Below are 27,840 nucleotides of genomic sequence, written 5' to 3' on the forward strand. Positions count from 1 at the left end.
AAAATGGCATGAGCGCGGGATGACGTAAGGACTCTCGCCTGACGTCATCTCGCGTGATTTCATGTCGAATCGGGTTGGGCGCGCGTCCACCCGATCAGCATAAAATTCTGCCAATTGGCTTTTTCCTGCCCTGCTTCCTATAAAATGGTCAGCTAATTGCTATTCATTAATTCACACGCCTATATTATCAAGTCAATTCAAGCAACAGTTTGTTTCTCTTCTGAAACAGGTACTTACTGGATGGAGATATGGTTCCGTTGATACCAGCAGCCTTTTGTTAACTTGTTCAAATGACCATGCTGCAAACCATGGTGAAGTTTCTGTTTGTCAAATACAAAGTGTGTGTTCTCTCATTGTGATACACCCCTAAACAGCTGGCCTAACTTCTGACAGTTTAGGTACAGGTTGCCAGAACTTAGCAATCCCAAAGTTTATACAAGGGTGCTGAAGTTTAGCTGACTAAAAGTGCCACAAGAAACTGGTGAGTTTGTCATTATTTCTCTCACCAGATGTGCCTTAAACGATGATTTGGAGTGGATATAATGTCAATCTCCAGTGAAACCAAATGTTTCAGTCATGAGTCAAGCTGCCTGATCAATGTATCCTGCGCCAAAAAAGGTACAGGCTTGCCTGATTCAGAATTATTTGAGCCTGCTTTGGAGCACTAACTTAGCAAACCGTTTCATTAGCAGGCATCTCATTTAATATTCATCCCAACTTTAAAAAGACCCTGCCTATCCCTTTTCTCTGTCTTTAGCTTCACTCCCTGCCCATCCCAGAGGATAATCAAATATTATGTTAGAGCACTGCAGCAGCAGCCAAGGATATCCCTGTGGCAGGTGTAAACATTACATCAACATCCTGGGGGTTAGTATTGACCGGAAACATAACTGGAACAGCCAAATAAATACCATGGCTACATATGAGCAGGTCAGAGACTGGGAATTCTGTGGTGAGTAACTCAAATCCCAACTCCCCAAAGCCTGTTCACCATCTATAAAGCACAAGGCAGCAGTGTGATGGAATATGCGCCACTTGCTTCAACAATTGCAGTTCCAACACTCAATAAACACAATATCATCCAAGACAAAGCAGTCTACTTATTTGGCACCTCATCCACCACCTTAAACATTCATTCCCTCTACCACTGATGCAGAATTCTGTGTCACTGTGTGCCATCTACAAGATGCACTGCAGCAACTCGCTAAACCTCCTTTGACAGCACCCTCCAAACCAGTGACCTCTACCACCCTAGAAGGACAAGGGCAGCAGATGCACGAGAACACTACCACCTGCAAGTTCCCCTCCAAGCCACGCACCATCCTGACTTGAAGCTATATTACCCTTCCCACACTTGTCAATGGATCAAAAACCTGGAACTCCTTTAACAGCGAGTGGTGTCCACATGGACTGCAGTAGTTCAAGGCAGCGGCTCACCACCACCTTCTCAAAGGCAATTAGGGCTAGGAAAATGCTGGCCTTGCCAGCAATTCTCACATCTCATGAACAAAAAGAAACTGGGTTGTATGACTCACACATATGTTATCAACAATGAATGACTTTTTTCATAAAGCCACTCAGAAAAGTACGGTCACTGCAAAGAAATAAGAAAACAATTTCACACAGAAAAATCATGGCAGGTACTCAAGGAGATTGCTTCCATGAATGATATACAAAGGAGATTATACTGCTAAATGAAACATTTTGTCTGTAAACACAATGCTAAATCTACTTCCCTATTTACAAATAAACTCCAGCCCACTTTCAATAATATAGCAGCATTAGTGGCTGATAGATTTGGAGTGAAATTTTAAATGACCTGGTGGATTTCTTCATAAAATACATATGTATTTAAGAACAATCACAAATCTCAACTGTTTAAGATAAACTAAGGGTCACTTTTGAAACTGATGATAGAAAACATTTGTTTATACTTTTCATATCAATTACCATGATGAGAACATTTTAAACACTTGCTGTCAGTCCAGGGACAGTCAAGAATTTTGTTGTGTGCCAATTCATTATCAAGGAGGTCTGATGCTACAGTGTAAATATACAAATCATTAGCAGCATTTATTGCTGAAAGTGTGGATAGAAAAGTAAACTTATGTAGCACTTACTAATATACAAAGCTCCAATTAATAGTGTAACCTTATATCTTTTGTCAAGAAGAATGCAGAAGCTTGGCTCTTAAACGGAGAAAGGAAGGCTTCAAGCTTATCCACAATTCATCGATCACAGAAATGTTAAATAGCCAAGGTCAAATATTACTGATTGAACAGCACAAAAACTTTTACTTTTTTTGAAAAATATATAGGCAGTATGGTTACACTGCCACAATTAAGATCTTGTCCATTAAAATATTACCAAAGTGAAGTTAAGGACTTTAGCTTACTTCTTACAGCAAAAGATTTCCATACTACCTTGAAGCTAAACTTCTTTTGTTTTAATTATCATGAAACACACAGCAGCTATTCCAGTTTTTGGTAAACGTTTGTTCTCTTTATACTTCGCTGTTAGTTACCGTCATGCTAGCATGAAACATTGAAAATTGTTAAGTGGACACCTGCAACAGCCTCCACACTCGTAGTCCTAAATAGAAATTTGAATAGCCATCTGAAAAAGGCAATATCTCTTCAGATATTCACCACTAACATGCTTCAACTTAAAGCCAGATATTAAAATGTAACATTAATACACAATGAATGGTAGGAGCCTAGCAAGTAGAGGATCAGAGGGAGCTTGGTGTACATGTTCGTAGATCCCTGAAGGCAGTAGCACAGGTAGGTAAGGTGGTTAAGAAGGCATATGGGATACTTGTCTTTATTAGCTAAGGCATTGAACATAAGAGCAGGGAGGTTATGTTGGAGCTGTATAAAACGCTAGTTAGGCGACACCTGGAGTACTGTGTGCAGTTCTGGTTGCCATACTATAGGAAGGATGTGACTGCACTGGTGAGAGTGCAGAGGAGTTTCACCAGGATGTTGCCTGGGCTGCAGCGTTTCAGTTATGAAGAGACGCTGGATAGGCTAAGGTTGTTTTCCTTAGAGCAGAAAAGGCTGAGGGGCCACCTGATAGAGGTATACAAAATTATGAGGGGCATAGTTAGGAAGAAACTTTTCCCCTTAGCGGAGTGTCAATAACCAGGGAGCATAGATGTAAGGTAAGGGGCAGGAGGCTTAGAAGGGATTTGAGGAAAATTTTTTCACCCAGAGGGTAGTTGGAATCTAGAACAAACTGCCTGAGGGGGTGGTAGAGGCAGGAACCCTCACAACATTTAAGAAGTATTTAGATGAGCATTTGAAAGGCCATAGCATACAGGGTTACAGGCCAAGTGCTGGAAAATAGGATTAGAATAGATAGATGCTTGATGGTCAGCATGGAAACGATGGGCTGAAGGGCCTGTTTCTGTGCTGTATAACTTTATTGGCAGAATTTCACCTATATCGGGCGGGCTCAGTGGGGGCGGTCGGGAAGCTGGTCACCGCCCACGATCAGGGCCAGAAAGCAATTTCATGCTGGTGGGCCAATTAAGGCTCCCCCAGCATGAAACACGAGCGGCAGCACTGTCTATGCGGGCGGCGGAGAGGGGGTGGGGGGAGCGGAGCATGCGCACAAGTGCGTGCTTCATAATCTCCCTGAGGCACCGAGCTGCCTCAGGGGAATGAGGGGTTAAAGAAATAATTTTTAAAAATGTAATGAACAAAATATAACTGTCGCATGAGCAGGGATAAGTTTTAAAATTTTTATTTTATTTTTATTTGCTTTAGGAAACCTCATCCCGCCCTTAGATGAGGTTTCCTAAAAAGTGCAAAGGCTGCTTGGCCTTTTCATCTGTCCGCCAACCATAAGGTTGGATGGGCAGCGAAAAATTTAACTTAATTGATAAATTAAGGGCCTTAACAGGCCTTTTAATTGTTGGCAGGCACACTGCCAACTCCAGCACGCGCCCGCTTAACAAAATATCACATGACTGTGCGTCGATGTCGGGACGCTTGCCCGACATCAACGCGCGTCATCTTACACTTGAGTGGGTAGGGCGCATGCCCACCCGCTGAGCTAAATATTTTATCCCATGACTCTTTCTTCAAGAAAAATTAAAACTAGCAGATGTTTTATCCTATTGGGGTATAAACATACAAGTTCAGTGATAGTTTACAAACCTCTTCCATCAACCATCTTTATATGAAAGAATTTTCACAAATTGCTTGTAGCTTTTCCAAATCTTACGAACATATGGCTTTAAAAACATTTAAATTTGCAGGGATGATCACGACAGATATCCTTCTTTTTGCAAACTGTAATACAATGATACGAAACGGAAAACTCAATGTTGCACTTTTGCTCATTATTGAATCATTTAAGATGATTTTTGCCAAGCACAAGGGGGAAAAAAAAAAATCGAAGGTTGTCAGGCCACCACAAATGGCTTATTGACCTCAAGCCAATTTTCATCTCCATTTATTTTTTTTTTAAGCAGACACATGACTGAAAGGCATTCCTTCAGGGGTTTTATTTTGAAAAATCCATGTCACTCAAATGAAACAGTGCACCAATGTATTCTGGAGTTCCATTAATTGATTGGTTAATAAATGAGAAGCCTAAACCAAATTGTTCCGAATGTAACAACACATCAAATACTGTCCATCAACACTCAGTGTGGTTGAAATCTTCACATACAAAAATTTACAAGTGCTTTCAAGATTTGATTTAAATAAAAACATACTATGGCTTATGTCAGTTCTCATTATAATGATCTTTGGGACACAAATGATATAGAATAGCTCGTCAAACCAAACTTAATCGGTGTAAGTGCCACTGCCAAAATTAGCACTCCCAGAAGCACTGAAAGATTATTTCATTCCTTGAAATTTAATTTGTTCCAGCTACAGTCTCCATAGCAACATAGACTCAATCCCCGAATCGAGTAATTGGAGATCTTGTCTTTCTATCACTCTAAAATTCAATGATTTGTTTCAACAATGCGGGCACAATCAAATGTATAAGTCTCTGATGTAATATTAATTTAGGAATCCATATTCATCCCCACTTTGCAGAACCATTAACAAGGACAAAAACAAAATTTGGGTATTTAAAGTTGTAGTAGACAATGACCTCATTCATGCTTTTGTTACCTCCAGATTCGACCAGTCCAACGCTCCCCTGGACAGCCTCCCTTCTTCCACCCTCCATAAACTTAAGCTCATTCAAAACTCTGTTTCTGTTGCAACAAAATCATTTATCTATCAACCATGCTCACGGACTTCATTGGCCCCCGGACCAGCAACACTTCTATTTCAAAATTCTCATCCTCACATTCAAATGCCTCCATGGTCTCACTACTTCCTATCTCTGTAATCTCCTCCAGTCCTATAAATCTCAGGAGAACTCTGGCTTCTTGTGCAGCACTCATTTCCTTTGCTATGCCTTCAGCATTAAACTAAGCTAGTGGCTACATTTCAAATGTACCTGGTTGGCTGAAAAGTTTTTTTGAAGAAGTGTTCTTAAGGTCAGGAAATGCACTATATAAATACAAGTCTGTTATTTTAGGTTACAGCCACACCTTTAAATTTGTTTGACCAAGCTTTTGATTAACTTATTTGGCTCAATGTCAGTTTTTTTGCCTGATTACGCACCTGTCAAGCACCTTTGGATACCATACTATATTAAAAGTTATCACATAAATGCAAGTTGCTAGAGCTTGATAAAGCAAATGATACAATATTTTTTAAATGGGCTGAATCTTCCATGGAGTGGCAATCAGCATCAGATTGCCACTCTGCTCCTATTTACTTCCCTGCACTGAATTCCACATTTCTTGCCTGGACTTTCAGCCCAGGCCTCCCGAGAAACATGAAGCGTAACTACTTCTGGAGTCCTTGCCTCGTGGTGCAGGAACATCAGCGGAAGCCAAGCCATGCCCCTCTTTTACGGCACTAGCTGCCGTATTCCGCTAAGTTTTAAATGTCCCAGCCACTTTGACAAGCTAGGAGAGAAGGTTAAGTGTGTAAGGAAGTGGGTAAGGGGGCGAGGGGGTAGGGTGGGTAGTCGGAGGGACCTGGATGGTAGTTGATTTGGGGGAGGGTGGGGTCCAATACTATAGTTGTGCTGGAGTTAGAACTGGTTTTAATCCTTCTCACATTCCTCCACCAACCCCCTCCCATGCAACCACAGAAGGTGCAACACTGCCCCTTTACTTCCCCCCTCCTCACCGTCCAAGGGCCCAAATACTCCTTTCAAGTGAAGCAGCATTTCACTTGCACTTCCCTCAATTTAGTCTACTCCATTCATTGCTCCCAATGCGGTTTCCTCTACATTGGAGAGACCAAACGCAGACTGGGTGACCACTTTGCAGAACACCTTCGGTCTGTCTGCAAGCATGACCCAGACCACCCTGTCACTTGCCATTTCAACACACCACCCTGCGCTCATGCCCACGTGTCCATCCTTGGCCTGCTGCAATGTTCCAGTGAAGCTCAACGCAAACTGGAGGAACAGCACCTCATCTTCCGACTAGGCACTTTATAGCCTTCCGGACTGAACATTGAGTTCAACAACTTTAGATCATGAACTCTCTCTTCCATCCCCACCCCCTTTCCAATCCCCCTTTTTTCCAATAATTTATATATATTTTTACTTTCCCACCTATTTCCATTATTTTTAAATGCATTTCCACGCATTGATTTATCTCTACCTTTTAGCCTATTTCGATCCCTTCCCCCCACCCCACCCCCACTAGGGCTATCTGTCACTTGCTCGTCCTGCTTTCTACCCTTAATGTCACCTATTAGCACATTTCTTAGCTAATATCACCACCGTCAACACCTCTTTGTCCTTTCGTCTATGACATCTTTTGGCAATCTCCACCTATCGCTGGCCCTCTATCCAGCTCTACCCGTCCCATCCCCCCTTAAACCATCTTATATTTCACCTCTCTTTTATTTTTCCTTAGTTCTGTTGAAGAGTCATCCGGACTCTAAACGTTAACTGTGTTCCTCTCCGCAGATGCTGTCAGACCTGCTGAGTTTTTCCAGGTATTTTTATTTTTGTTTTTGCTTTCCTGGATAACTATTCTGCTAAGAAAAGTCATAGACTCTTCCAAGGGGTCCCCAGTGCATCTTCCAGGGTGCCTCTGGAGAATGCAAGATCTGGGCCCAAGGCTTTCAGCAGTCACCTCAAACTAAGCCAAGAAACATTGTTATTCAAGAAGTTTATTAGTTAATAGGTGAGGGGCTAAGCCAGATAAAAAGGAAACAAGATTTCACTACAGCCTAAACGTTTTTACATTTCAAAACATTAGTTTTAGTCAACTTCCAATTGAAACTTGAAAGATTCAGAGGAATTTCTCACTATCAAGATTGTTTTTTTTAAATGTAACTCTATGCAAATCGGAAACTGCCACAAGCTAACCATGAAAGGTTGTAAATACATATACAATGGAGCAAAATGTGCTAGCCAATTAGTTATTAGTGTTCCACTTATGAAACTGATCCAATTTTGGGAAGAAGTTTTTTTTAAACAATAAAAAGACTTTGGTCCAGATCTACTGGTCTCCAGATCGGAGACCGGACGTACGACCCAACTTGCGCGTTGCACTGACCTCCATGGGAATTGCCTGGGGAGTTTGAACTTCCGATGGGTAATTCACCTGCTTCCCAGGATTCTCTGTGAACGTATCCAACTCTGAGCTAGAGTCGGAGGCTTTGGACAGTTCCGCAGTATTTACCTAAGTAGTTACCCTGGAAATGTTAGACAGGAAAATCCTAGCCTAATTCCTGGGTAACCATACAATTGATTCCCCCATAATTATACACACTGACCACCCACCACCCGACCTGACTAACCCTCCCGGCGCTCTTGCCACCCCACCCGCTTACCTATTCACTCACCCATTCACTAACATTCAGCCTGCACATTTAAACTTTCCTTACAGCAGCTAGTGCTGTAAAAAGGGTGTGTGTTTTCTGCACTGATTCTCTTTGCTGCTCTCTGTGTTGATTCCTGCGCTGAGCAAGTTCTTCTGGCTGCTGCATCGGAAATTGGATCATTTTAAACGTAACCAGGTAAGTGCGCAGTTTTCTGACTGATGAGTGTCGGGTGCAGCGGTTTTGATGCTGACCGGAAGATTTGGACTTTTATCCCATACCCCTTCTCTTACTGGAAGATAGTCTTTAGTTTCTGCTACTCACTCTAACGTAAATATTCTTATTACATAGCTGCAGCTCTGAATATCATTGAATCATAACCAACTGACAGAAACTAAGCTTGGAGTTTCTTTCCCCCCACTTCTTTAGTATTGTATGTCATGACTTTCCTTGGTATAAACACATCACGCTGTTATCAGTAGTTCTAGTCTCTTTTCAGCACATCCCAATACATTCTAATCCAGTCAGCTTCACCACAATGAAGTAGAACTGAAGTGAACACTGCAGCCTGGAATCACATGAAAGCAAATCACTTGGCGCTCCACCCAAATTATGTTCATGTTGAGATGCCTTCCATTTGATGTTGGTCAGTGGGCTCTCTGGGTACTCGTTTGTTGAAAAAGGTTTGCTCACCATTAAAGTTATTCAGACTTAGTAGTGAAGTATTTCGGGAAGGAAAGCCAAGTCTGTTCTGCTCATGCAATAGTAGCCAATGGTTTGTAGCCTATGCAGTTGAGATGCAAGATCCACAAGCCTATTTAAAAGTTTCAAGTTAAATGTCCAGGGGGAAAATGATTGAGCAAAAAAAAAGTCATTTAAAGCAGGGAAGAAATAACTATTTTGGCACACAAACACAGTACTTCTGAAAATACAACTTTTTTTTGAGACCTGACTTCCTATCTTAGTTCCATGGCCCGGCTTTTACGGCTTTGTGGCATGTAGAGTCTGATTATACAGCCAAGCTACAACAAAAGAGCATCTAATGAGCCATGGTCCACGCAATCCTCTGTCCTCCCACATCAGTTCTTTTATAATTCACAGGAGCTTTTCATGGTTCACCCAAAGACAGCAATTGGATCTTGAAGTCAATTTCTTCTCAGCCATCACCAATTCTTTCCAACAGCCTTTCCCATCTAATGCAAAAATCCATACTCCCATTGCCCTTGCAAAATGCTAAACAAGCAGTATTGGCAATTCACTTGAGTGCTGTAATATATTTACTGCAAATCCCCATGGCAAGGCTCCTAATATAGTTTTTATTGTGTCTGCACTTGTCAATACTGTGACTGGTCACTGTCTGGATAATCTGCCAAGTGCAACTGTTTACCCAAGACAGCGAAAGGATACACAAGCAGTATAAGCTATAACTGTCAAGAATCCCTGGTTCTTGTCAATGACCTTTAATTAACACTTCACTTTATAAACTTTAGACCTTATCAGCAGTGTCTTACAAGAAAGATGTGGGGAGAGATGCTTGGCATTCCAATCAGTTATCAAGTTCTGATTTTTTTTACATATATAATAATTTGTTGTTTAGATTAACATATTTCAAGCCAACAATTAGTCTTAAGTTATTGGCTGAATTATTCCATGAAATTGCTCCATATAAAACTTTGGATTTAAAAGCCCCTTAAAACAATTTTCAAAACACTTAGCTACATTAGCTTACTTTGATATAAAAATCATGAGCACATGTAACCTTCAATTCTCCAAAGAAACCACTTAAGGGGTTTTAAATTTTTTTTTAAAAAAGCACCACATAACACTTAAACCGTACATCATATCCGCACTGACTGCTCAATTGCAAAACTGGCAGTGATGAGTGGCTAAATTAAGGCAGCTGATAAATATGTATTTGGAATGTTCTTAAAAAAAAGCTTTCAATGTCAAGCTCCCCATTTTGTTCTGGTCCTAGAGATGCAAATAAACTCAAGGTTTTTGAATAACAATTCACAAAATGAAAAACACAATGTTGACCACCATGATGAGAGCAATTCGTCCCAGTCTAATTAATAACCAAATTTAAACAAGAATTCAAATCCCTATTTGGCTGCCAATACAGACAGCTTCTTTACACTTAAAATTCAAAAAAGACGGCAATCTGACATAAACCCTTCATGGAGGTACATTACAGTAATAAAAACTTAGTCACCCACAAAATAAAGGTTTTTGCATTTTTAAAAATAACTAATTTGAAAGTATACAGTCAATTTAGAAGAGATTCAGCTACTTCTGTTACAACAATGAAATAAAACCTAAAAGAGATAGAGTAATATTAATGGTTCACCAAATGCAAGATTCAACTTGAGCACAATGTCAGAAAAATTAACTACACAAGTCACCTACAGCACCCTCAAGCAATTCAATTGAACCTAATGAGAAAAGGGAGATTAAAATCTCCAGTATCAGCACTAGCAATTACTCAGCCACTTTGGAGAACCCAAGGGAACCCTACCAAGGGCCATAGAGATGAAAATCTAATAAAGTGAACAGGCCCAAAGATACAAGCGATATGACCTACTCTGTAATTAAATGGGCCTTACAGGTACCTGCACACAAATTGAGAGATCAACATGAGACTAACAAATTAAAGAAATGGCAAAACTTCATTATGTCAACAATTGCAATAGGTCAACAGTTTTTGTTAGAACCACTGTGTATTTTGCAAAGAAACCAATACATCTTTGAGTATTATAAAAGATGAGCGGACCTTTCTATTTAACTATTATTTGATTTAAATGAGGCTGAAAATATATGAACTATTAAGGTTCAAATCTGAGGTTATTTGCATGATCAGATGGTTGAGTTCAGTGAAGTGATTTAAAACTATTCCTCCAACACAACAGGCCTCATATACTTGGCAATATTGGATCACAATCCTGGTACATGTGTCGCATTGGTGGGCAAAAAAAAGTTATCTGAACACAGTCTGAAGAAAGGTAATTGACCTGAAACATTAGTTCGGCATCCTTCCATCCACAAAAATAATGGAGACACAGCAAACAAGTCCATTTCACATGGAGCATCTTCATATGGTGTACCTTTGCTGATGGCTGAAGAGGCCAATCCTTGGGAGGTAAGTTCTTCCACAAGTGCTGCACATTAAGTTACCAAGTGTTGTTGTGGGTTGGTGTTGGCATTGGTGTCAGTTGCCATGCCACTGTAGCTACTGGTCATTGTAATGGTGCACACCAACCCACAGGAGGTGTCACCATTTTCCTCTGTTGTCAGCTAGTGACTCCCAGGTGTGATGATCAATGTCCAAGGCCTTTACATTACACTTGAAAGCATCCTTGAAGTGAAGCTCTGGGCGTCCTACTTGTTGTCTGGCTCTGGCTACGTCACCATACAGAAAGTTCTTGGGTAAGGTGACCATCTTCCATCCTGCTGACATGTCTGAGCCAACAAAAGCACCTCTGTTTGATGAGTGCTACCAAACTTGGGAGCTCTGCCTTTGAAAGGACTGCCTCATTGTTGATTTTGTCCTGCCAGGATATTCCCATAATGTGCTACAGGCAGCAAAACATTAACTCTACAGTATTCTCTCTCCACAGATGCTGTCTGACCAGAGTACTGAATATTTTCTGTTTTTATTACAACAGTTCACTTCTCCCATTCCCAGAAGGATTCCTTCATTTGCAGCTGAATGGAAACATTGCATATTCAGCACTGTGCATTGTAAACATTTCACTCTTCAATTACATACTGCAACTAAATGCAGTAAATCTATAATGTGAAGCAACAAGACTTCCCCTTCTTACATGAACACTTGATGTTAATCGCCAGCAAATCCTAAATGAATCTCAAGCTACACTAGATGGAGAGGCTAAGAATGTTATTTGCCATCTCAGATCATCAAGGATGAGAAAAAGAACTTCTGACAGATCAAATTGCCTGGAGGAAAAAACATCTGTCACTGGGATCACAGGAACAAGGGGAACGAAGAGGGAAGGTGAGAATGGAAGGGAACTAAAGGACTGTAGCTTTACCAACTGATTTAACAACTGCAAATCTTCTTTGGCCATTTGCCATAAGTCTAATCTTACACCTAAATAATGTCTGTTTCAGACATAAGATGTTGCATCCCTGCTGAATTATCCTGAAAGAGACCATTGAGCCAACAAGCATTAAGGTCAATGAAAACAAAATGTACCAAGTTTCTAAGTAATACAACTGGCAAATATGGTCACTGACTCCATGATGTGAGGACAGATACCATCCTAGCCTGATTTTCAATTAGCTTAATCAAATCTTAGATCTGTTACACAGCTGTTAGAACCTAATAGATAATATATAGAATACTGTATATTATCTATTATCTGAAATTCCCAAAGGACAAGTAAAACCCATGTGTCAACTAAACATTTTAAATACATTGTTGTCAGCCAAGTACTAAGGTCAACAAATCAGGACAAAATTTAACTTAACATTAAAAACTAGATCATAATCTCAATATGCAAAGTTATATTCATATTGACATCTCAATGTTAATCTGAACCTTTAAAAAAAAAGGCTAACCCATGACTTACTGCAGGTGTCTATTTACTGAACAATGTGCCTTTTTTGGACAAAAAGGAATTTTGTGAAAATGCAAAAGGAAAAACAAGATTCTTTCTGCATCAATCTGTAAAATCAATTCTGTACTACTGACAGTTAAACTGTATGATCACAAGCACTCCACCTTTAATTATCTGCCCGTACATTATAGTAGGAAATCATTAAACTCTGGAACATTATACAGGTCGATGTCAAGAGCCGAAACATTAACAACTGTAGTTTCAAGCTGTTCTCAATTTATCTGTGTGCTGCTTACCAGTAACAAACCATTCCTTCTCCAATGTATACATCACCATCATTATATCAAAAATGAAAACATTCATCTGCTAATGGCATAAGAGTTAAATTTAAAGTAACATTAAAATTAAGACTGCTTGAGCAAAGAACATTCCCCACTAGTCAAAATACAGAAGTTTCTCAAGTCAATAAGAACATGAAAAAATGCCCATTTTATCATTTAATGACTGCCAACTTTAATCAATGACCATCCATTTCCTTACAACAGCTGCTTTTAAATATGCAAAAAAACTATTTAAAGAAAAACATTGGGAAAGCAAACTTTTCTTTTCTCATGACTTGGGTATTACACCATGAATGAAAAGCACTGAAGCCTGAATAAAAAGCATTTGCTCGCAACTCTACAACCCCGCAGGTGGTATCCTCAAAGAGCAGGCAGAGTGCCTACTCAGAAGACAAACCACGAGAAGGATGATGCTTCGTATGAAAAAAAATCTCCAGAGCAATGTTCACTTGCCATCTAGAGTATAAACTATAAAAGGGAGAATACTTTTGAGTCTGCTAGGAGCCTAGCTAATGCCCAGTCTTCCCCCCAGAGGTTTCTTGTCAAACGTAACGAGACTGCATAGGCTTTTTCTACAACATAATGAGCACTTAGGCCGCACTGGTGATCAGTCAGCAAAATGCATCAGTTTCAGCCAAGTTACACCCTTGGGCCCAAACGTCATCAGTTTTGGAGAATTATGATCAGATACCTTTGTCAGCCTATACAGTAACAATGGCGTCTGAAGTTTGCAACTATAAAAATTTAGCATGCATTGAAAACACATCTTTTTTTTTTAAATGTAATTTAATATAACCTACAAATCTAATTCTCCAGAGGGAAGCAATTCAACACTTTAAACAATCCATCTTTTTTTCAGAATACAGTGTTTAACTTAAAAACTTTCATTTATGCACAAAAAATATCACTGCAGCATTTGACAGCCAAAAAGGAGATTATGCAGGCAACTTGATTTCTTTTAAAATGTAACATTACTCAAACCAAGAGTGCTCTAGACTGCCAGGGCAATTACTGCATTTACACTATTACATCAAGCCATCATTTCTCAGCTTTGGTGAAATTTTAAGACCATAAGAACTAAAAGTAGCACTCATGTTGAAACCCGTTTCCATTCTTTTTGGCAGAGATGTATCAGCCAAGAGTTAATTTAATCATAATCTTTTTAAAGGAGTAAATCAATGTCTTAAAGACTTACTGTCAATAACATCTTAGGGATTAGAAACCCCAAACTCATCACTTCTCTTGGATTGCTTACGTCCTGCAATTAGTGCTTTCTTAGCAAACAACTAGAGTCAAAGCACCATTTAATATATCAATCACTGAGTTGTGCTTCCCATGCATTGTCCACCCTTACTCTGTTCTGTTTGTTATTTTAATACTCACAAACATAGCCTAGCTTCACCTCAGTCTCACCAATTGAGCATACACCAGTGTCTCATATGCAAGAAATGCTACAAGTATCATTTGAAAAAGTGTACAGTCAGTAATGACCATCACCTCAAACCACAAAGTGCTTTATTTTCCCCATAAACTCCACACGCACAGGGACAAGAGGCATCTGTTCACTTTAAATCAGATCTTTTGCATTTATAGGAGCATTAGTTACACTAGGCCACGTTCTGTGCACATTACATAAAACCTCCTAGAATATTAATCATGTTTATAAAGGCCCGAGGATCATACCAACTTCCCAGCCCTACAACAAAATTTGGAGTTTAACACAATTTTGCTTAGTTACATTTTACTGTAATCTAGATCCACTGTAAAATATTTAAAAAATGATTTCTGAAATGAAATATTTGCTGATGAGATAATAGATCAGCTTTAATTAGCACCTGAAAGAGAAAGGCTGCTCTGGATAAAGATCCTTCAGCCAGCATTCCAATAGTGACTTAATCCAAAATGGTCATGGGTCTTTTCTTCTTTCAGATGTTGATAGCAAATGTTTTGTTATTTCTATTTTACCATTTCTATCAAAATGATCTTACCTGTTTGTGCATCTCAATGTTCAATCCATAAGACATTTCATAATACTGTAACAGAGAATATTAAACTTATAAACCAAACAACTTCAATAAATTAGTAAATCGTCATTAAGTCAGTAGCTTATTTTCCAGTTCAGATTGAGAAACATTATCTAATATCACACTACTTTTTAATATTAACAAGGTACTTGTTTAAACTCACCATGACATAGTGTCGCTGCATTTCTGTCTTTTCACTTGCCAGTTTCTCACATTCCAACTTGAGGCTATAAGACACAAAAGATAACTTACTCTCACCTTGAGATAGTAAATAAATAGTAAACAATAGTAATAGAATAACTGGTAATGCATCTTTTTTTTAAAATTATTTCATGGGATGTGAACATCGCTGGCAAGGCCCAGCATTTCTTGCCCATCCATAATTGCCCTTCAGAAGATCAATAGAAAGACTGCACGTTTTAGTTACAAGCAACATGAAAGCATCTTGAAGAGTGTATTGGTAAGCGGAAACAGTAATGGGAAAAATGAAAGTACTAGATAAATCGAAGGAGAACACAATTCCTTGTTATGCACCAGATATTAAATGCAACTGTAAAGATCCGCGGTGCAGAAAGCAAATGCTATTGTTCTAAGCGGCTTAGTTATAAACTTGAATTGAGTTTTGTAGAATTGGAATCAATTGCTGCGATTTATGATTAAATATAGCTAAAAATCGTACATGTCAAGAAGCACAGTTCAGAGGGTCTAGACCAGGAAGGCTCCTGTTTTCCCTCAATATCTGTGGTTTGTGTGGAACCTTTTGAAAGAAAACCAAATGTAGCCGCAGCGAGAGCGCCGCACTGTGGCCAGGGAAAGTAACCATTGGCTACCTACCGCAGACAAACCAAACAACACTGGCGACTGGACTGACCGGCAGCAAATAAACATACTTTGCCCAGGCAGAGAATGGGAGACTTCTTTCACCTGTGATACTGAGCCTGTAAAAACTGGAACTCTTCCTTAATACGGTCCAGCGATTCGGGGATGGTGAATTTGAAAGGTTGGGCTGCAGCCTGGTGCGGCGTCTGAGGAAACAGTGGGTAAGGAAACAAGAGTTACAAGTACACAGAGACAAGAGACCGCGAACGATGCAACTCGCAGCCGAGCCAGATCTATAACCAAAAACTTTCCGACAGACTTTTTGAAGCAAGCAACGAACAGACACATGGCACTGAAAAGGGGGCAAGGTCGTTTGACGGGACGAAACACTGGACCTTTTGTTGGTCCACGCAAGCTCAACAGAATCTGTGATCCTCCTCCCCAACTTTCAGGAGGACAGTCACTGAGAGATGACATTTAAAAAGAAACCGACTTTGTACAGATGTGCGCACAGGTTATTTGGGAAGCGATTAGGATTGGTTTTCCGCTGATAAAAAAGATAAATCACACGACACTTTGTTGTTGGTAGTGCAACAACACATCATTCCCGTTAAAGGTGCTTTCCTTGCCTTGAATAAAGATCATACAATGAAGTAACAAAGAGGCCGGCCCCGGGAGGAGAGCCCTGCTTTCTCTTTACTTACAGGATGCCTGCTCTGAGGAAACATCGCTGGGTCCGGCAGCCGCTCGGCTCCGTCGCTCAAACAGTCGCTCGATCTCCTTTAAAAAACGCACATTAATAAGAATCCCCTCTAAAAGAAAAGTAAAGTCTTTACTGGAAGGGCATCCTGGATTCGGGTCCTCAAAAGGTGATGCTTTAAGAGAGATTTTAAAGCCCTCAGGGAGACTGGCAGATTCCGCTGTCCCGGCTCAACTCCTTGTCTTTAAGACAACAAAACCTTTAGGAAAAAAAACAGCAGTTGCCACTTCTGCAACAAGCCCAAATTCCTAAAAGCGCCCCAGGAAATCTTCTCGGCTTCTTCTTTGATTGCAGAATATCCAGCAGAATAAATATAGAATATATGCCGTGCGAAGTTTAAACGGATATAATTGCTACAATAGAAAACAATGTAGCAGTTTCCCGCACACAGGCTGGTTACATTAACACGCGGTTTCTATCCCCTCCTCACACTGATAACTAACCAAATTTAGACACGCGCAGTCCCAGTCTTCGTCCGTCCCATTCTCCACCAATCAGGATCAGGAGAGGGCCACCTCGTGCACGTGGGGTCGTGTCGTCACCAGGAAAGCGCTGTCCAATCGCAGGCGGCGAACGTGGAAGAACAGCTGTCAATCAGGCGGAGCGGAGACTGAAGCAAGCAAATCGCGAGCCCGCCTGTTGTTTTTGTCTTTTCTCCAACGTTCCCAATTGCAACTAGGGGACGTCAATCATGTTGATGGATGAAGGGTCCAACCAATAGAACACAGGATTGTGCCTGTTTGTCTCTATCTAATTGGTCTAATTTCTTCTCCCCATCCTCCTCCCTTCTAGCGGGCTGAGCTGAAACGGTTCGAATAAAACGAGTGGCACGTCAGTCAGTCAGAGAGTGACAATGGAGCAGCGTTCCCAGCTGTCACTCAAAGTAACGTGGGTTCAAAACTCTGACAGGGAAAAAACACAGACAGACAAGCCTTTGTCCCACCCACAACTAAAAGAGCCAGAGCAGGAATGTTAACTAATTATAACTGTGTGGCAAAGCTTCACATTTAGGTTTTATTGAAGGAGTTTTTTTGTTGTATCTTGTTGGGCTGTTACTGTGGGGGGCGATTTATAATTGTGAACATTGAGAACAGAACAAGCAACTTTCCCTTAAATTTATTTATTCATAATTTGAACATAAATAAACGAAGTGTGAAATTAAATATATTGGGATTTATTTTGTCTGTGCACCATCACCTCCCGCCATTTTACCAAAATCGACTTCACTTTGAGATCTGGGTTTAGTAAAAGCACACACACACACATCACCAATGTCTGCATGAAATGCACATCAAAGCGGCCCGCGTATGTTTTCATTTCGTACTAGAAAATTGCATCCAGATGTTTCACAGGTATTATGTCGGCTTTTCCAGCCTTGATTAGATCTGTTTATTGTTTGTTTACAGCTCTCGTGGCTTGTTAGCTAACACAAAAGAAATATTCACGTCGAACTTCTAATTAATTATTTCAAAATGACTTGTGTGGAGGAACAGATTATATCAATTTCCCCCCAAATGGCTACAGTCTGCTCCAGGTCCTGGCTATATTTTCGTTGTAGGGGGAAACCCTCGGGGTGATACTCTCCAGACAATGCCTTCTTTGCACGCAGGACCCTGGTGAGCTAAAACTCTGGTATATGAAAGGGACTTCAGACCACACGCGCGATATCTTGCAGACGCCTTTATTTGTTTCAACTGTTTCATTGGATGAATCTTAGTACAGTACAATATTCTAATATTCTACTCCTCAGTAATTCATGGTACCTCTCATGTCAAGGCATCATACCACCACAGGATCAAATCCTTTATCAAAGTTTAGCATATAGCATACATGCAAATGATCCCCAAAATAATAGCAAACTGGCTTTTAATATATATTCGCAACATTTTATAGGCGTCTTAAATAAGAGTAGCCTATGGAAAGATTAAGAAATTAACGCTAAACGTGACTCAGTTTGAATAAATGTTCTTCTATGACACTGTACTGGCAATGAATACTAAATCTATCTTCAGGTGAAACTGGTTTGGAGGGCAGGGTGTAATTGAAGCAGGGCATGCAGATGTAATTCAGTTTCCATTTTAAAATCATATATTCTGTCCTTATTTTCAATTACATCAGGGTAATCTTTCTATATACAATTCCTTAGTTGGTATATTTCATGTTTTTGTCCTACTTCCGTGTTTTTAATTATAATTTATGATGTCTATATTTATGTTGGAAACTACCTATGTAAACTTATGATGCTGTAATTAGACTCTCAACTTTACAGTTCCAATCAGCTTGTACTGCTAAGAGAAGACTCCATACTCCAACTAACTCCACTTTCTGCTTCCCAAAATGGCTTAAAAGAGAAGTTGTAAAGCTTAAATAACATTATAAAATAAAAGAATTATATAAAAATTAGGATGGAATTTGTGACATTAAAAAGTGAACTATATTAGATCTGAACAGCAATTACTCCCTGCCCTCTAACCCTGCTTCACCTTAAGGTACACTTGAATTTGACTCCCTGGGGTGATATTCAACTGTCAGCTACATGAAAAGCAGATGGCCAGCAATTGAAAATTAGGGGTGTCGGGGGGCAGGTGTAAGCAGATAACCTCAGCCGCCCCATTGACACCAAAGGCCAGACTGTTGCAACTTCTAAGTGTGTGTGTAAACGAGCGAGCAGTCAATATGCCTGAAACAGATCGAAGGCTGCTAAGTATGCAAATCCAGATATTAAGCCAGTGGTAGGACATTGATTACAATTTTTTTGATTACAATTTTTCAGATTCCAGTGAGGGGATTGTGTACCATAACTACCTAACCAACGTTCCTTAAAGCAATCACTGGTGGCTACCAGTGCTCACTAAACAGCACAGGGAAACTTTATTATCTTTTGGATGAGTCCAAGAGGAGAATGCTCTTTCTGGCCCTCTAAAAACTTCTCTCCCACTGCTGACGTATTTGAGCACTCCCCGATCAACCTCACCCCCTCACCACCACTAAACCACCGCCACTCACCAACACCCACCCTCCCCACCACCACCACCACCACTGAACCACCTTTCCCCCAATTGTCTAGATTGCCTAACAAGAAGAAGGGATTTTTTTTACAACATTGTAATGCTAAAATAGGGTGATGATAGGGTCAGCTAACAAGGAAGGTTATACTGAGACTTTTTTTACAGGGTTCTAACTCAATAGTTGTAAAAACCTTGTTTTGTTGATTTTATCTAAAGCTCCATTATACTCACAAAATATCAGACCTGGATAACTGAACACTTAGTACATTTTCAGGCCCCTATAACAACGTTTGACTATAAAATAGGTTAATTGATTTTATCCAGTAAAAAGCTAGATGCCTCATTAACACTTGGATGTAATACAAGGTTACAAGTGATCTACAACTATAAACAGGTACACAGCAAAACCGGTCACTTCCTCTTTAAATGGTCATGTGGGTCACTTATTATGCTTATGTACAAAGAAGTACATAACGATTAGTTTGTTGCTGCACTTTTTAATAATAAAAATGAGCAAATTTTCACTGCAGTATTTTCACTGTAATATTGCAACGTTCCTATTCAACAACCTCTGCATTGCATTGAGTATTCAGTTGAAAATGTTAAATTTAATCTCGTTCCAAGAATTTAGTCTACCCAAAACTCCCCGCCATATGATAACATTTCCTTTGGAAGTCAAATTAGGGGATTATGTGTTTTAAGTAAAGTACCTTGCAAAATTCTTCAAAAATATTGTGGCGGTGGTGATTTTGAGACTTTTTTTAACTATTTGTCATTTACAGACAATGATGATAAACCCTTTTTCCCCCTTAATCCCCCTTTTTCCAATAATTTATAATTAAAAAAAAAATATTTTTCTTTTCCCACCTATTTTTAAATTTATTTCGATCTACTGTTTTATCTCCACATTTTAGCCCATTTCGATCCCTTCCCCCCACCCCCACTAGGGCCACCTGCCACTAGTTTGTCCTGCTTGCTACCCTTAATGTCCCCATTAGCACATTCCTTAGATAATACCACCATCGTCAGCACCCCTTTGTCCTTTTGTCTATAACATCTTTGACAATTTCTTCTTTGCTTCCACCTATCACTGGCCCTCTATCCAGCTCTACCTGTCCCACCCACTTCTACCAGCTTATATTTTACCTCATTTCTTTATTTCCTTAGTTCTGATGAAGAGTCATACGGACTCGAAACGTCAACTGTATTCCTCTCCGCAGATGCTGTCAGACCTGCTGAGTTTTTCCAGGTATTTTTGTTTTTGTTGTTGATGATAAAACCACATTGTTGCCCATCCTCTAATTGTTCTTAGAAGGTGGTGGCGGCCTTCTCCTTAACCTCTGTAGTGCTTGTGGTGACGATACTGCCGCAATGCTGTAGGATTGGAAATTCCATGGTTTTGACTCAGCAACAATTAAGGAATGGCAGTATAATGTCCAAGCCAATGAAGTATGTGAATTGGCAGTGGACACGGACATATTAGTAGAAAATGCTGGAAATACTCAGCAGGCCAGGCAGCATCCGTGGAGAGAGAAAAACTGTAAACTTTTCAGGCTGACGTCCTTTCATCTCCATGGATGCTGCAAGGCCTGCTGAGCTTTTCTAGCATTTTCTAAGTTTATTTCAGATTTCCAGTATCCACAGTATTCTGCTTTTGGAAATAATAGTGTTCCCCTAACCTTGCTGCTGTTTTCCTTCTTGATTTTAGAGGTTGCTGAGCTGGGAGGTGCTGTCAAAATAGACTTATTGGGCAGAATTTTATGTCCCGTGGGCGGGCACACGCCCGACCCGATCAGGCGTAAAATCGCGTGAGATGACATCGGGCGAGTGTCCCAACGTCACCACGGACTCGCGCGATATTTCGCTCAGCGGGCATGTGCAAAAGTCGGAAGCGTGCCTGCCAACAATTAAGAGGGCAATTAAGTCCATTAACATTGCAATTGTCTCCGATTTTTTGTGGCCCATCCAACCTTACGGTTGGCGGACGGGTGAATCAGCTAGGCGGCCTTTACATTTTTAATCGAACCTCATCCAAGGGTGGGATGAAATCTCCGTTTATGAGGTATGTTTTCAGGTGCTTGATGCATGGACAATTTTTTTCAGCTTTTTAAATCTTTATTTCAACACTTGAATGTCTGCAGCTCCCTGAGAAAACTGTCTGTCTTCAGGCAGCTCTCTTGCAGTGCCCACCCGCGCTCTGCGGTGACATCATCGCTCACCCTCTTCCCGCCCCCACCCCGGCAGCGCTGAGCTTTTCAGCATGCATTTTACGCTGATTGACTGTTAATTGGCCAGCCAGCATGAAATCTCAGTCGGGGGCCAATCACGGTCGGTGATCCGTTTCCTGGCTGCTCCCGATCGCGCATACCAGCCAAAGGTAAAATTCAGGCCAGTGAGTTGATGCAATGCATCCTGTAGATAATATACAGTGCAGCCTCAGTGCACTAGTAGTGAAGGGGTGGACATTAAGTCCAATAGCAAGATGGTTAATCAAACTAACTGCCTTGTCCTAAGTGGACTCTAGCTTCTTGAGGGTCGTTGCGCGTTGTCTTACTTAGTTAAGTGGTAACTATTCCATCACACTTCTAACATGAATCTTGTAGCTGATGAAGAGTCTTCAGAAAGCTCACTACATACATGTAAAAAACAGCAGATTATATGCAAACCTAAATGTTCTACAGCCAATCATCCCTGTGGGGAGGGATACAGACCATTGGCTATAGAACATTTAGCTTTGCATATAGTCTGCTGCTTTTTACATGTATGTAGTCCTGTATTGTAGCTTCACTAGGTTTGTGGCTGACTCTAAGTTGTATCTGGCGTTGCTCTTGGCATTTGACCCTTCTACACTCCTCCCTGAAGTAGGGTTGGTCTCTTGGTTTTATGATAATTAAAGAGTGAGGGATGTGTTGGGTCATGAAGTATACAATTCTGCTACTGACAATGCTTAATGAACCTCACGGATGCCGAGTAATTGATTGATAGAGACGTACTTAATCTGTTCCATGCAGCATGGTGGTGGTACCATACTGCATGATAAAGGGTGATCTCATGGTGAAAATAAAGTTTTCCTTTTGTGGGTCTGTACAGCGATTATTTCTGCCAATGCTATCATAAAAAACATGTCTGTGGCAAGTAGATGTTGAGGTCAAATAGGTTGCTCTTTGTGTCAGTTCCATCACCACCTAACAGAAGCCAGTCTAGAAGTGTTGGGCTGGATTTTCAAGGAGTCGGGGAGACTCTGTGGAGGGGTGAAAATGGCGCTGGGATCCGATTCCATGGCAGCTGGTGGAATTTAAATTCAATTAATAAAATCTGGAATTGAAAAATAGCCTCAGTAATTGTGACCATGAAACCATCATCGATTGTCACAAAAATCCATCTGGTTCGCTCATGTCCTTCAGGGAAGGAATTAAGACCCTGCTCTTCAATTTCAAGTAGATTTCATGAAGTTGGGAGAACGTATAGATGGAGTGGGGAAGGCGAAAAGTGTCAACCAGTTTGCATAATTCACTGTGCTAGATGGTGGTATATTTGAGTAAGGCTTGCATTCAGCTGGGATTTTGACATTAATAGTTTCATGCACTTACCAAAAACTTGTCCTTGATTTGAATTTACATTCGCTGAGAAAATAGTTCAAATCTGATAAGCATGCAAGCAGAGGCATTTATAGGATGGGTATACTATTTACATGACCCTGTAACTATGTTATTTATCCATCATGCAGCCAATGTAAACACTTCAACTGTATAATCAAGTAAGCTTCTGATTCAACCCCTCAGTGACATTGCATGCAATGCAGAGTAAATTTACATGTTTACTATGTAATCAGAGAAGGCAGTCAAGGTGAAACCTAGTCATTACTAAAGCAGGTCTCTTTAGTAGTTAGAAAGAAGCTGGCAGAAAGTCTGCTGATCCCTGCATCTTTTCACTGTCGCAGGTGTGAGGATCTGCATATTTATATGTATTATATAGTACAATTAAATTTCACCTGGGAATCATGATGTAACTGCTGTACTGCACTGTGAATGTGATATCAGTTTTAAATTGGGATTTTGAATAAAAAACAAATATGCTTGGTTTATGATGAACTCCAGATATATAAACTTAATCTGTAATTAGAACTGATTTGCTTTGCACAGTAGTGCAATAAACTGCTTTACTGTAGACATAATGAACAGTGAAACCAGGCACTTTTTAAAACAGATTAGGTATCGCCTCTTGTGATAGCGCAATGTTTGACATTTCACTACAAATGGGCTTTCAATATATTGCTTGACTTTAGAACAGCTCTTAAAGAAAATCTAAGCATTAACAAATGAGCAGAGGGATATGTAGAGTGAATAAAGCCTAAAGATACATAGTTAACATAGCAAGATTAAAGCAAAGTAAATCTATTCAGAAAAATCTTACTTAATTTATCAACTAACACTATGAAGTGAACAAAAATATCTTTTTAATCCCCTTTGTACCTCATGCAGGATCCTTAAGTATGATTATCATTCAGTTGTTAATGAATGAGTGTAAATAATTTGCATGAGGGTTCTGGAGCCAATTCATTTCCAACAATATCCTATAGAAAGAATAGTTTACTTACAAAGACCATGTAAAACTCTTCTTTGGCTTTTTTGTCTATCTGCACCACAATTGTGCCAATTTTCCTGTGTGGCGCATGTAGACCATGTAGGAAATTTTCAGTGAGCAATCTGGCACAAATAATGTACACTTCATACACTGGTGGATTAACAAATCTTTGAAATTTATTCCTGTTAGGTTCCTCATTAAATGCTTGAAAAGTGTTAAAGAATAAACATTACAAGCTGAGTATCTATTTACATTCTTAGAAATTAGACATTTCAAAAGCCATTGTTCCCGTGATTTCATTGGAAGGTCAAATAGGACAAAGAAAAGCAAATATTTTTTCTCACTGTTTTTCCAAATAGAGGAAATTGTTCTGTGTGGATTGTCTGATTTATTTGCTAAATCAGCAATTTAATACCCATGGAAAGAAAAACATAATCTAAAGCTATCACTTTTAAAGCACTAGACTTAAATGACCATTTTTTTTAGCATTCACGTACTTCATAACACTTTTGAATGCCATTGGCAATCTCATTTTTCTGCAAAGCAGTAGGTGTAATTGGGTGACACATTACAGAACACAACTATTTTCCCTAAGGGGTTATCTGTCATTAAAGCATTTATTTCTCGATTTAGTGTGCAGTTTACCTAATTATTAGTCATTTGAAAAATGGTGGGAAGTTGTGGGTGGATAATTCAGGGCTGATTTGTTGCCATGTTCTGTGCGGGTTAAACATTTCATTAAGAAATGATGAAGTAATAAGGCTGTGCATATAGGTTGCTCTTCTAAATACGATGTTCTATCACTTCTGTTTGTAATAATTTGAAAGTTAAAAAATGTATAAAATTATACCTTATATACTCTTTAATAAAAGAATTCCTAACAAATTAAAGACTGGGATAACAAGGAAAGGTACTGTCGTAAATGGTATCCAAAATGAATCTATTTAAACATCTAACAACATTTAGAGTGTGGAGGAAAATCTATTACATATTTGAAAGTATCACTCTAGAAAGTGACACACATCATCATACATGCAATGTCTGTCCATTACCTGAAATGATGTTTTTCACATAAAAAAGCAAATCACATTTAATTACTGCTTCAAATGTTACTAAACAGCTGGGATACTTACCAATGAACAAACAGAAAGCAGGGGCTGGAATTTCCATCAGAAGTAGAAATCGAGAGTCAGGACCGATCCTGCGTCGCATCCAGCCTCCGTCTCCAGTTTGCCATGAAGCGTGATTTTGCGGTGCCTGGGGCCTTAATTGGCCTGGAGGTGGGCATGCCACCCACATCAGCAGACCCAACCCGGAAATGGAGGCGGGCCAATTCTGGAGTGGGCCAGTTGAAAGGCCTGCCTTGACAACCAACCTTCTGGAAAATCGCCAAGTGGATACTGAAGTTGTTGAAAAGTGTTAGCTGTGGTTCAGAGTGTGAGTATTGACCTTCACACTTTCCCTCTTCTTGCTGTCCACAATGTGAATGCCCCTATGAAAGATGGCCCAGCATAATGGAACCCTTATGAAATAATCAAGCCATTGCAGACTCCTTGGATCCATTGCTCTGCTGCCTCAGAACTCTCTCACTATCTGTCTCTGCTCCCCACTGTATGTGCCTACACTCTGTTAGCTGCAGCAGGATCCAGCATGGTGCTATGGTGCTATGGTGCTTGAACTGAGCACAGCAGCCCACTTCAGGGGCTGCTCCCCACATACATCCCTCTCAGTAGCCCTATCTGGCCACCCTTCAGATACGAAGACACTGACTGTTCATTACCCTGGGCACTCCCAACTTCACATCATCCTAAAAACCGTGAAGGTCTGCCTCTCAATAAACATGCCACACAGCATGAACCTGTTCCACGATGCCCTGCACACATGAAAAGTGAGGCAACCAAGCCTTCACATGAGCCACCTATCACTTGTAAGAAACCTAGAACTCACTGGCGCCTCATTTTCATGTAATCTTGCCAACTGATGTATAGTCATCATGAAGCAAACACACATACTGACTTCTGTACTTCCTGCACTCCAATGTCAGAATGTCAGTCATACAGCATCCAGGTAATCTGGGTAAGCCAGTCCCAAGGTTCATGGATGCAGACCTCCAGGTTCTCGTTGACGAGGTCAGGCACAGGAGGGACATCATTTTCCAAGAGGGCCAAAAACTCTCAACAACGATCATGAAGAGGGTGTGAATCAACATTGCTGTCACTCTCAGTGCCATAGGGGAGTAGCGCTACACTTGTTTCCAGCACTGCAAGCAATTCGATGACCTTTTGCAGTATGGAAAGAATAGTAAGACCTCCAAGAAGCTGGTTAGGCCCTTGGTCACACAGGCTACAAGATAACCAGCAGATATGGGGACACAGGATATATGCTGCTTCTTGCCTTAGGAGGAGTGTGTGCCCAGGACACTCACTCAACCTTTGGAGAAACACTGAGGCATGGTACTTATGGGACTAGTGGCAACACCAACATGCTGCCTCGATCCATCTGGAGGAGCTTTCCTTCTCCCTCTAGGACTGCAGTGCCTTATCTCTCTCTTCTTGTCTTTGCAGGAGAAACAGGTGCAAAACATCTGGGAAGTGGCCTGTACAGGGTGCGTAAACCCAAAGATGAGAGCCATCATACCAAGTGAAGAAGTGGCCAGGGAAATAACCAGGGTCCCACAGCAGGAGCAAGTTAGTGATGGTGAGACTGTCATCCCAGGTGCAGCCAACTATTGAAGAGGCCCATGTGCACGTGGTGTGGTGATGGGGAGTGGGGGGAGGCGGTGCCGATGCTACTATGTGATGCCTTGTCTGAAAACATGCTGAGCACTGGGTAGTGTGGAATGTCTCAGCACTTTAGAGTCTTCAGGATTTCCAAGGCCTACTCTCATCAATTCCCCTTGTGGCTCATACAGATTCCAGTGATCTCAGGCCACCCCATCCCTCTTAGAACTCCCTCAGACAGCAGCAAGGAGAGGAGCTGTCCGGGGATGCATCAGCACAGCAAACTAGCACACCATCTACCAGTGCAGACACTCAGTGGGTCCATGCATGCACGTAGAAACAGTGGCACCGGGTGAAGAACAGCACTCATGTGCAGGAGGGGGTGTCTGAGGCAGAGGCATCTGTGGACAGACCCCTTGGAGTGGGAGAAGAAGCAGGCATACAATTTCCAGGAGATGGCCTGGACTGGGGTAGGACCCAGTCACAGTTTGGGGCCCAGTACCTGGAGAAGCTGGAGCAGATATGTGTTTATCTGTCAGAGTCCCATGAAGCTGTGCGAACTCGTGGGCTGGAATTTTCCAGCCCCTCATGCCAGCAGGATCTTCCAGTCCCGCCAATGTGAACAGAGATTTCAATGGCTTACTGACCCTGCCGCAGAGAAACCTGCCGTGGGGGTGCTGGAAAATTCTGGCCATGGATTGTGATTGGAGGAGCCCATGAAGCAGATGAGCTTGGCCATGTCTTGGGACTTAGAGTGCATGAGCTGCTCCCATAAGAAAGTGGCCAACCTCATGGAGAGCCATTTGCGGCAGCATCTGGAGTGCATACAAGAACAGTATGATGTCCTGAGCCGGACATTTGTATGAGTGACCCAATGGTGGTTGGAGTGGATGCCAGCTGCAGCCCAGCAGCAGACTTTCCGAAGTCAATGGGAATACCTACCAAGGGCTGAGGAAATTCTAAAGGAGGATGAGAATGTCACACTGCCTGTGGCACCCTCTTCATTCTCGGCTTCCTTGACCCCTTTGACACAGGGTGTGCATCTGTGTGCCAGGTCCAGGTGACAACAGCTGTCCCTGCAGAGAAGCAGGTGAAGCAGTCCTAAGAGGGGTCCCCCAGAGTCTCTCTGACAGCATGATTGC

The 27,840-nt window shown here is 40.9% G+C and overlaps 1 protein-coding gene across 4 annotated transcripts in view; it reads right to left on the minus strand.

Annotated features, from left to right (window-relative positions):
- Positions 1-16,840, minus strand: part of LOC144696357 (transducin-like enhancer protein 1) — a 133,588-nt gene extending 116,748 nt beyond the window's left edge. For all 4 annotated transcript variants that reach the window (XM_078567579.1, XM_078567586.1, XM_078567576.1 and 1 more), the window contains exons 1-4: positions 16,331-16,840; positions 15,732-15,832; positions 14,971-15,034; positions 14,772-14,816 (exon numbers count right to left, since the gene is read on the minus strand). In XM_078567579.1, coding sequence (XP_078423705.1) covers positions 14,772-14,816; positions 14,971-15,034; positions 15,732-15,832; positions 16,331-16,354 — 234 coding nt within the window. In that variant the 5' untranslated portion in view covers positions 16,355-16,840. The remainder of the gene's footprint in view (positions 1-14,771; positions 14,817-14,970; positions 15,035-15,731; positions 15,833-16,330) is intronic.
- Between the last annotated feature and the right edge of the window lie 11,000 nt (positions 16,841-27,840).

The sequence above is a fragment of the Cetorhinus maximus genome, chromosome 2, assembly GCF_964194155.1.
Source record: "Cetorhinus maximus chromosome 2, sCetMax3.hap1.1, whole genome shotgun sequence".
NCBI lineage: Eukaryota > Metazoa > Chordata > Chondrichthyes > Lamniformes > Cetorhinidae > Cetorhinus > Cetorhinus maximus.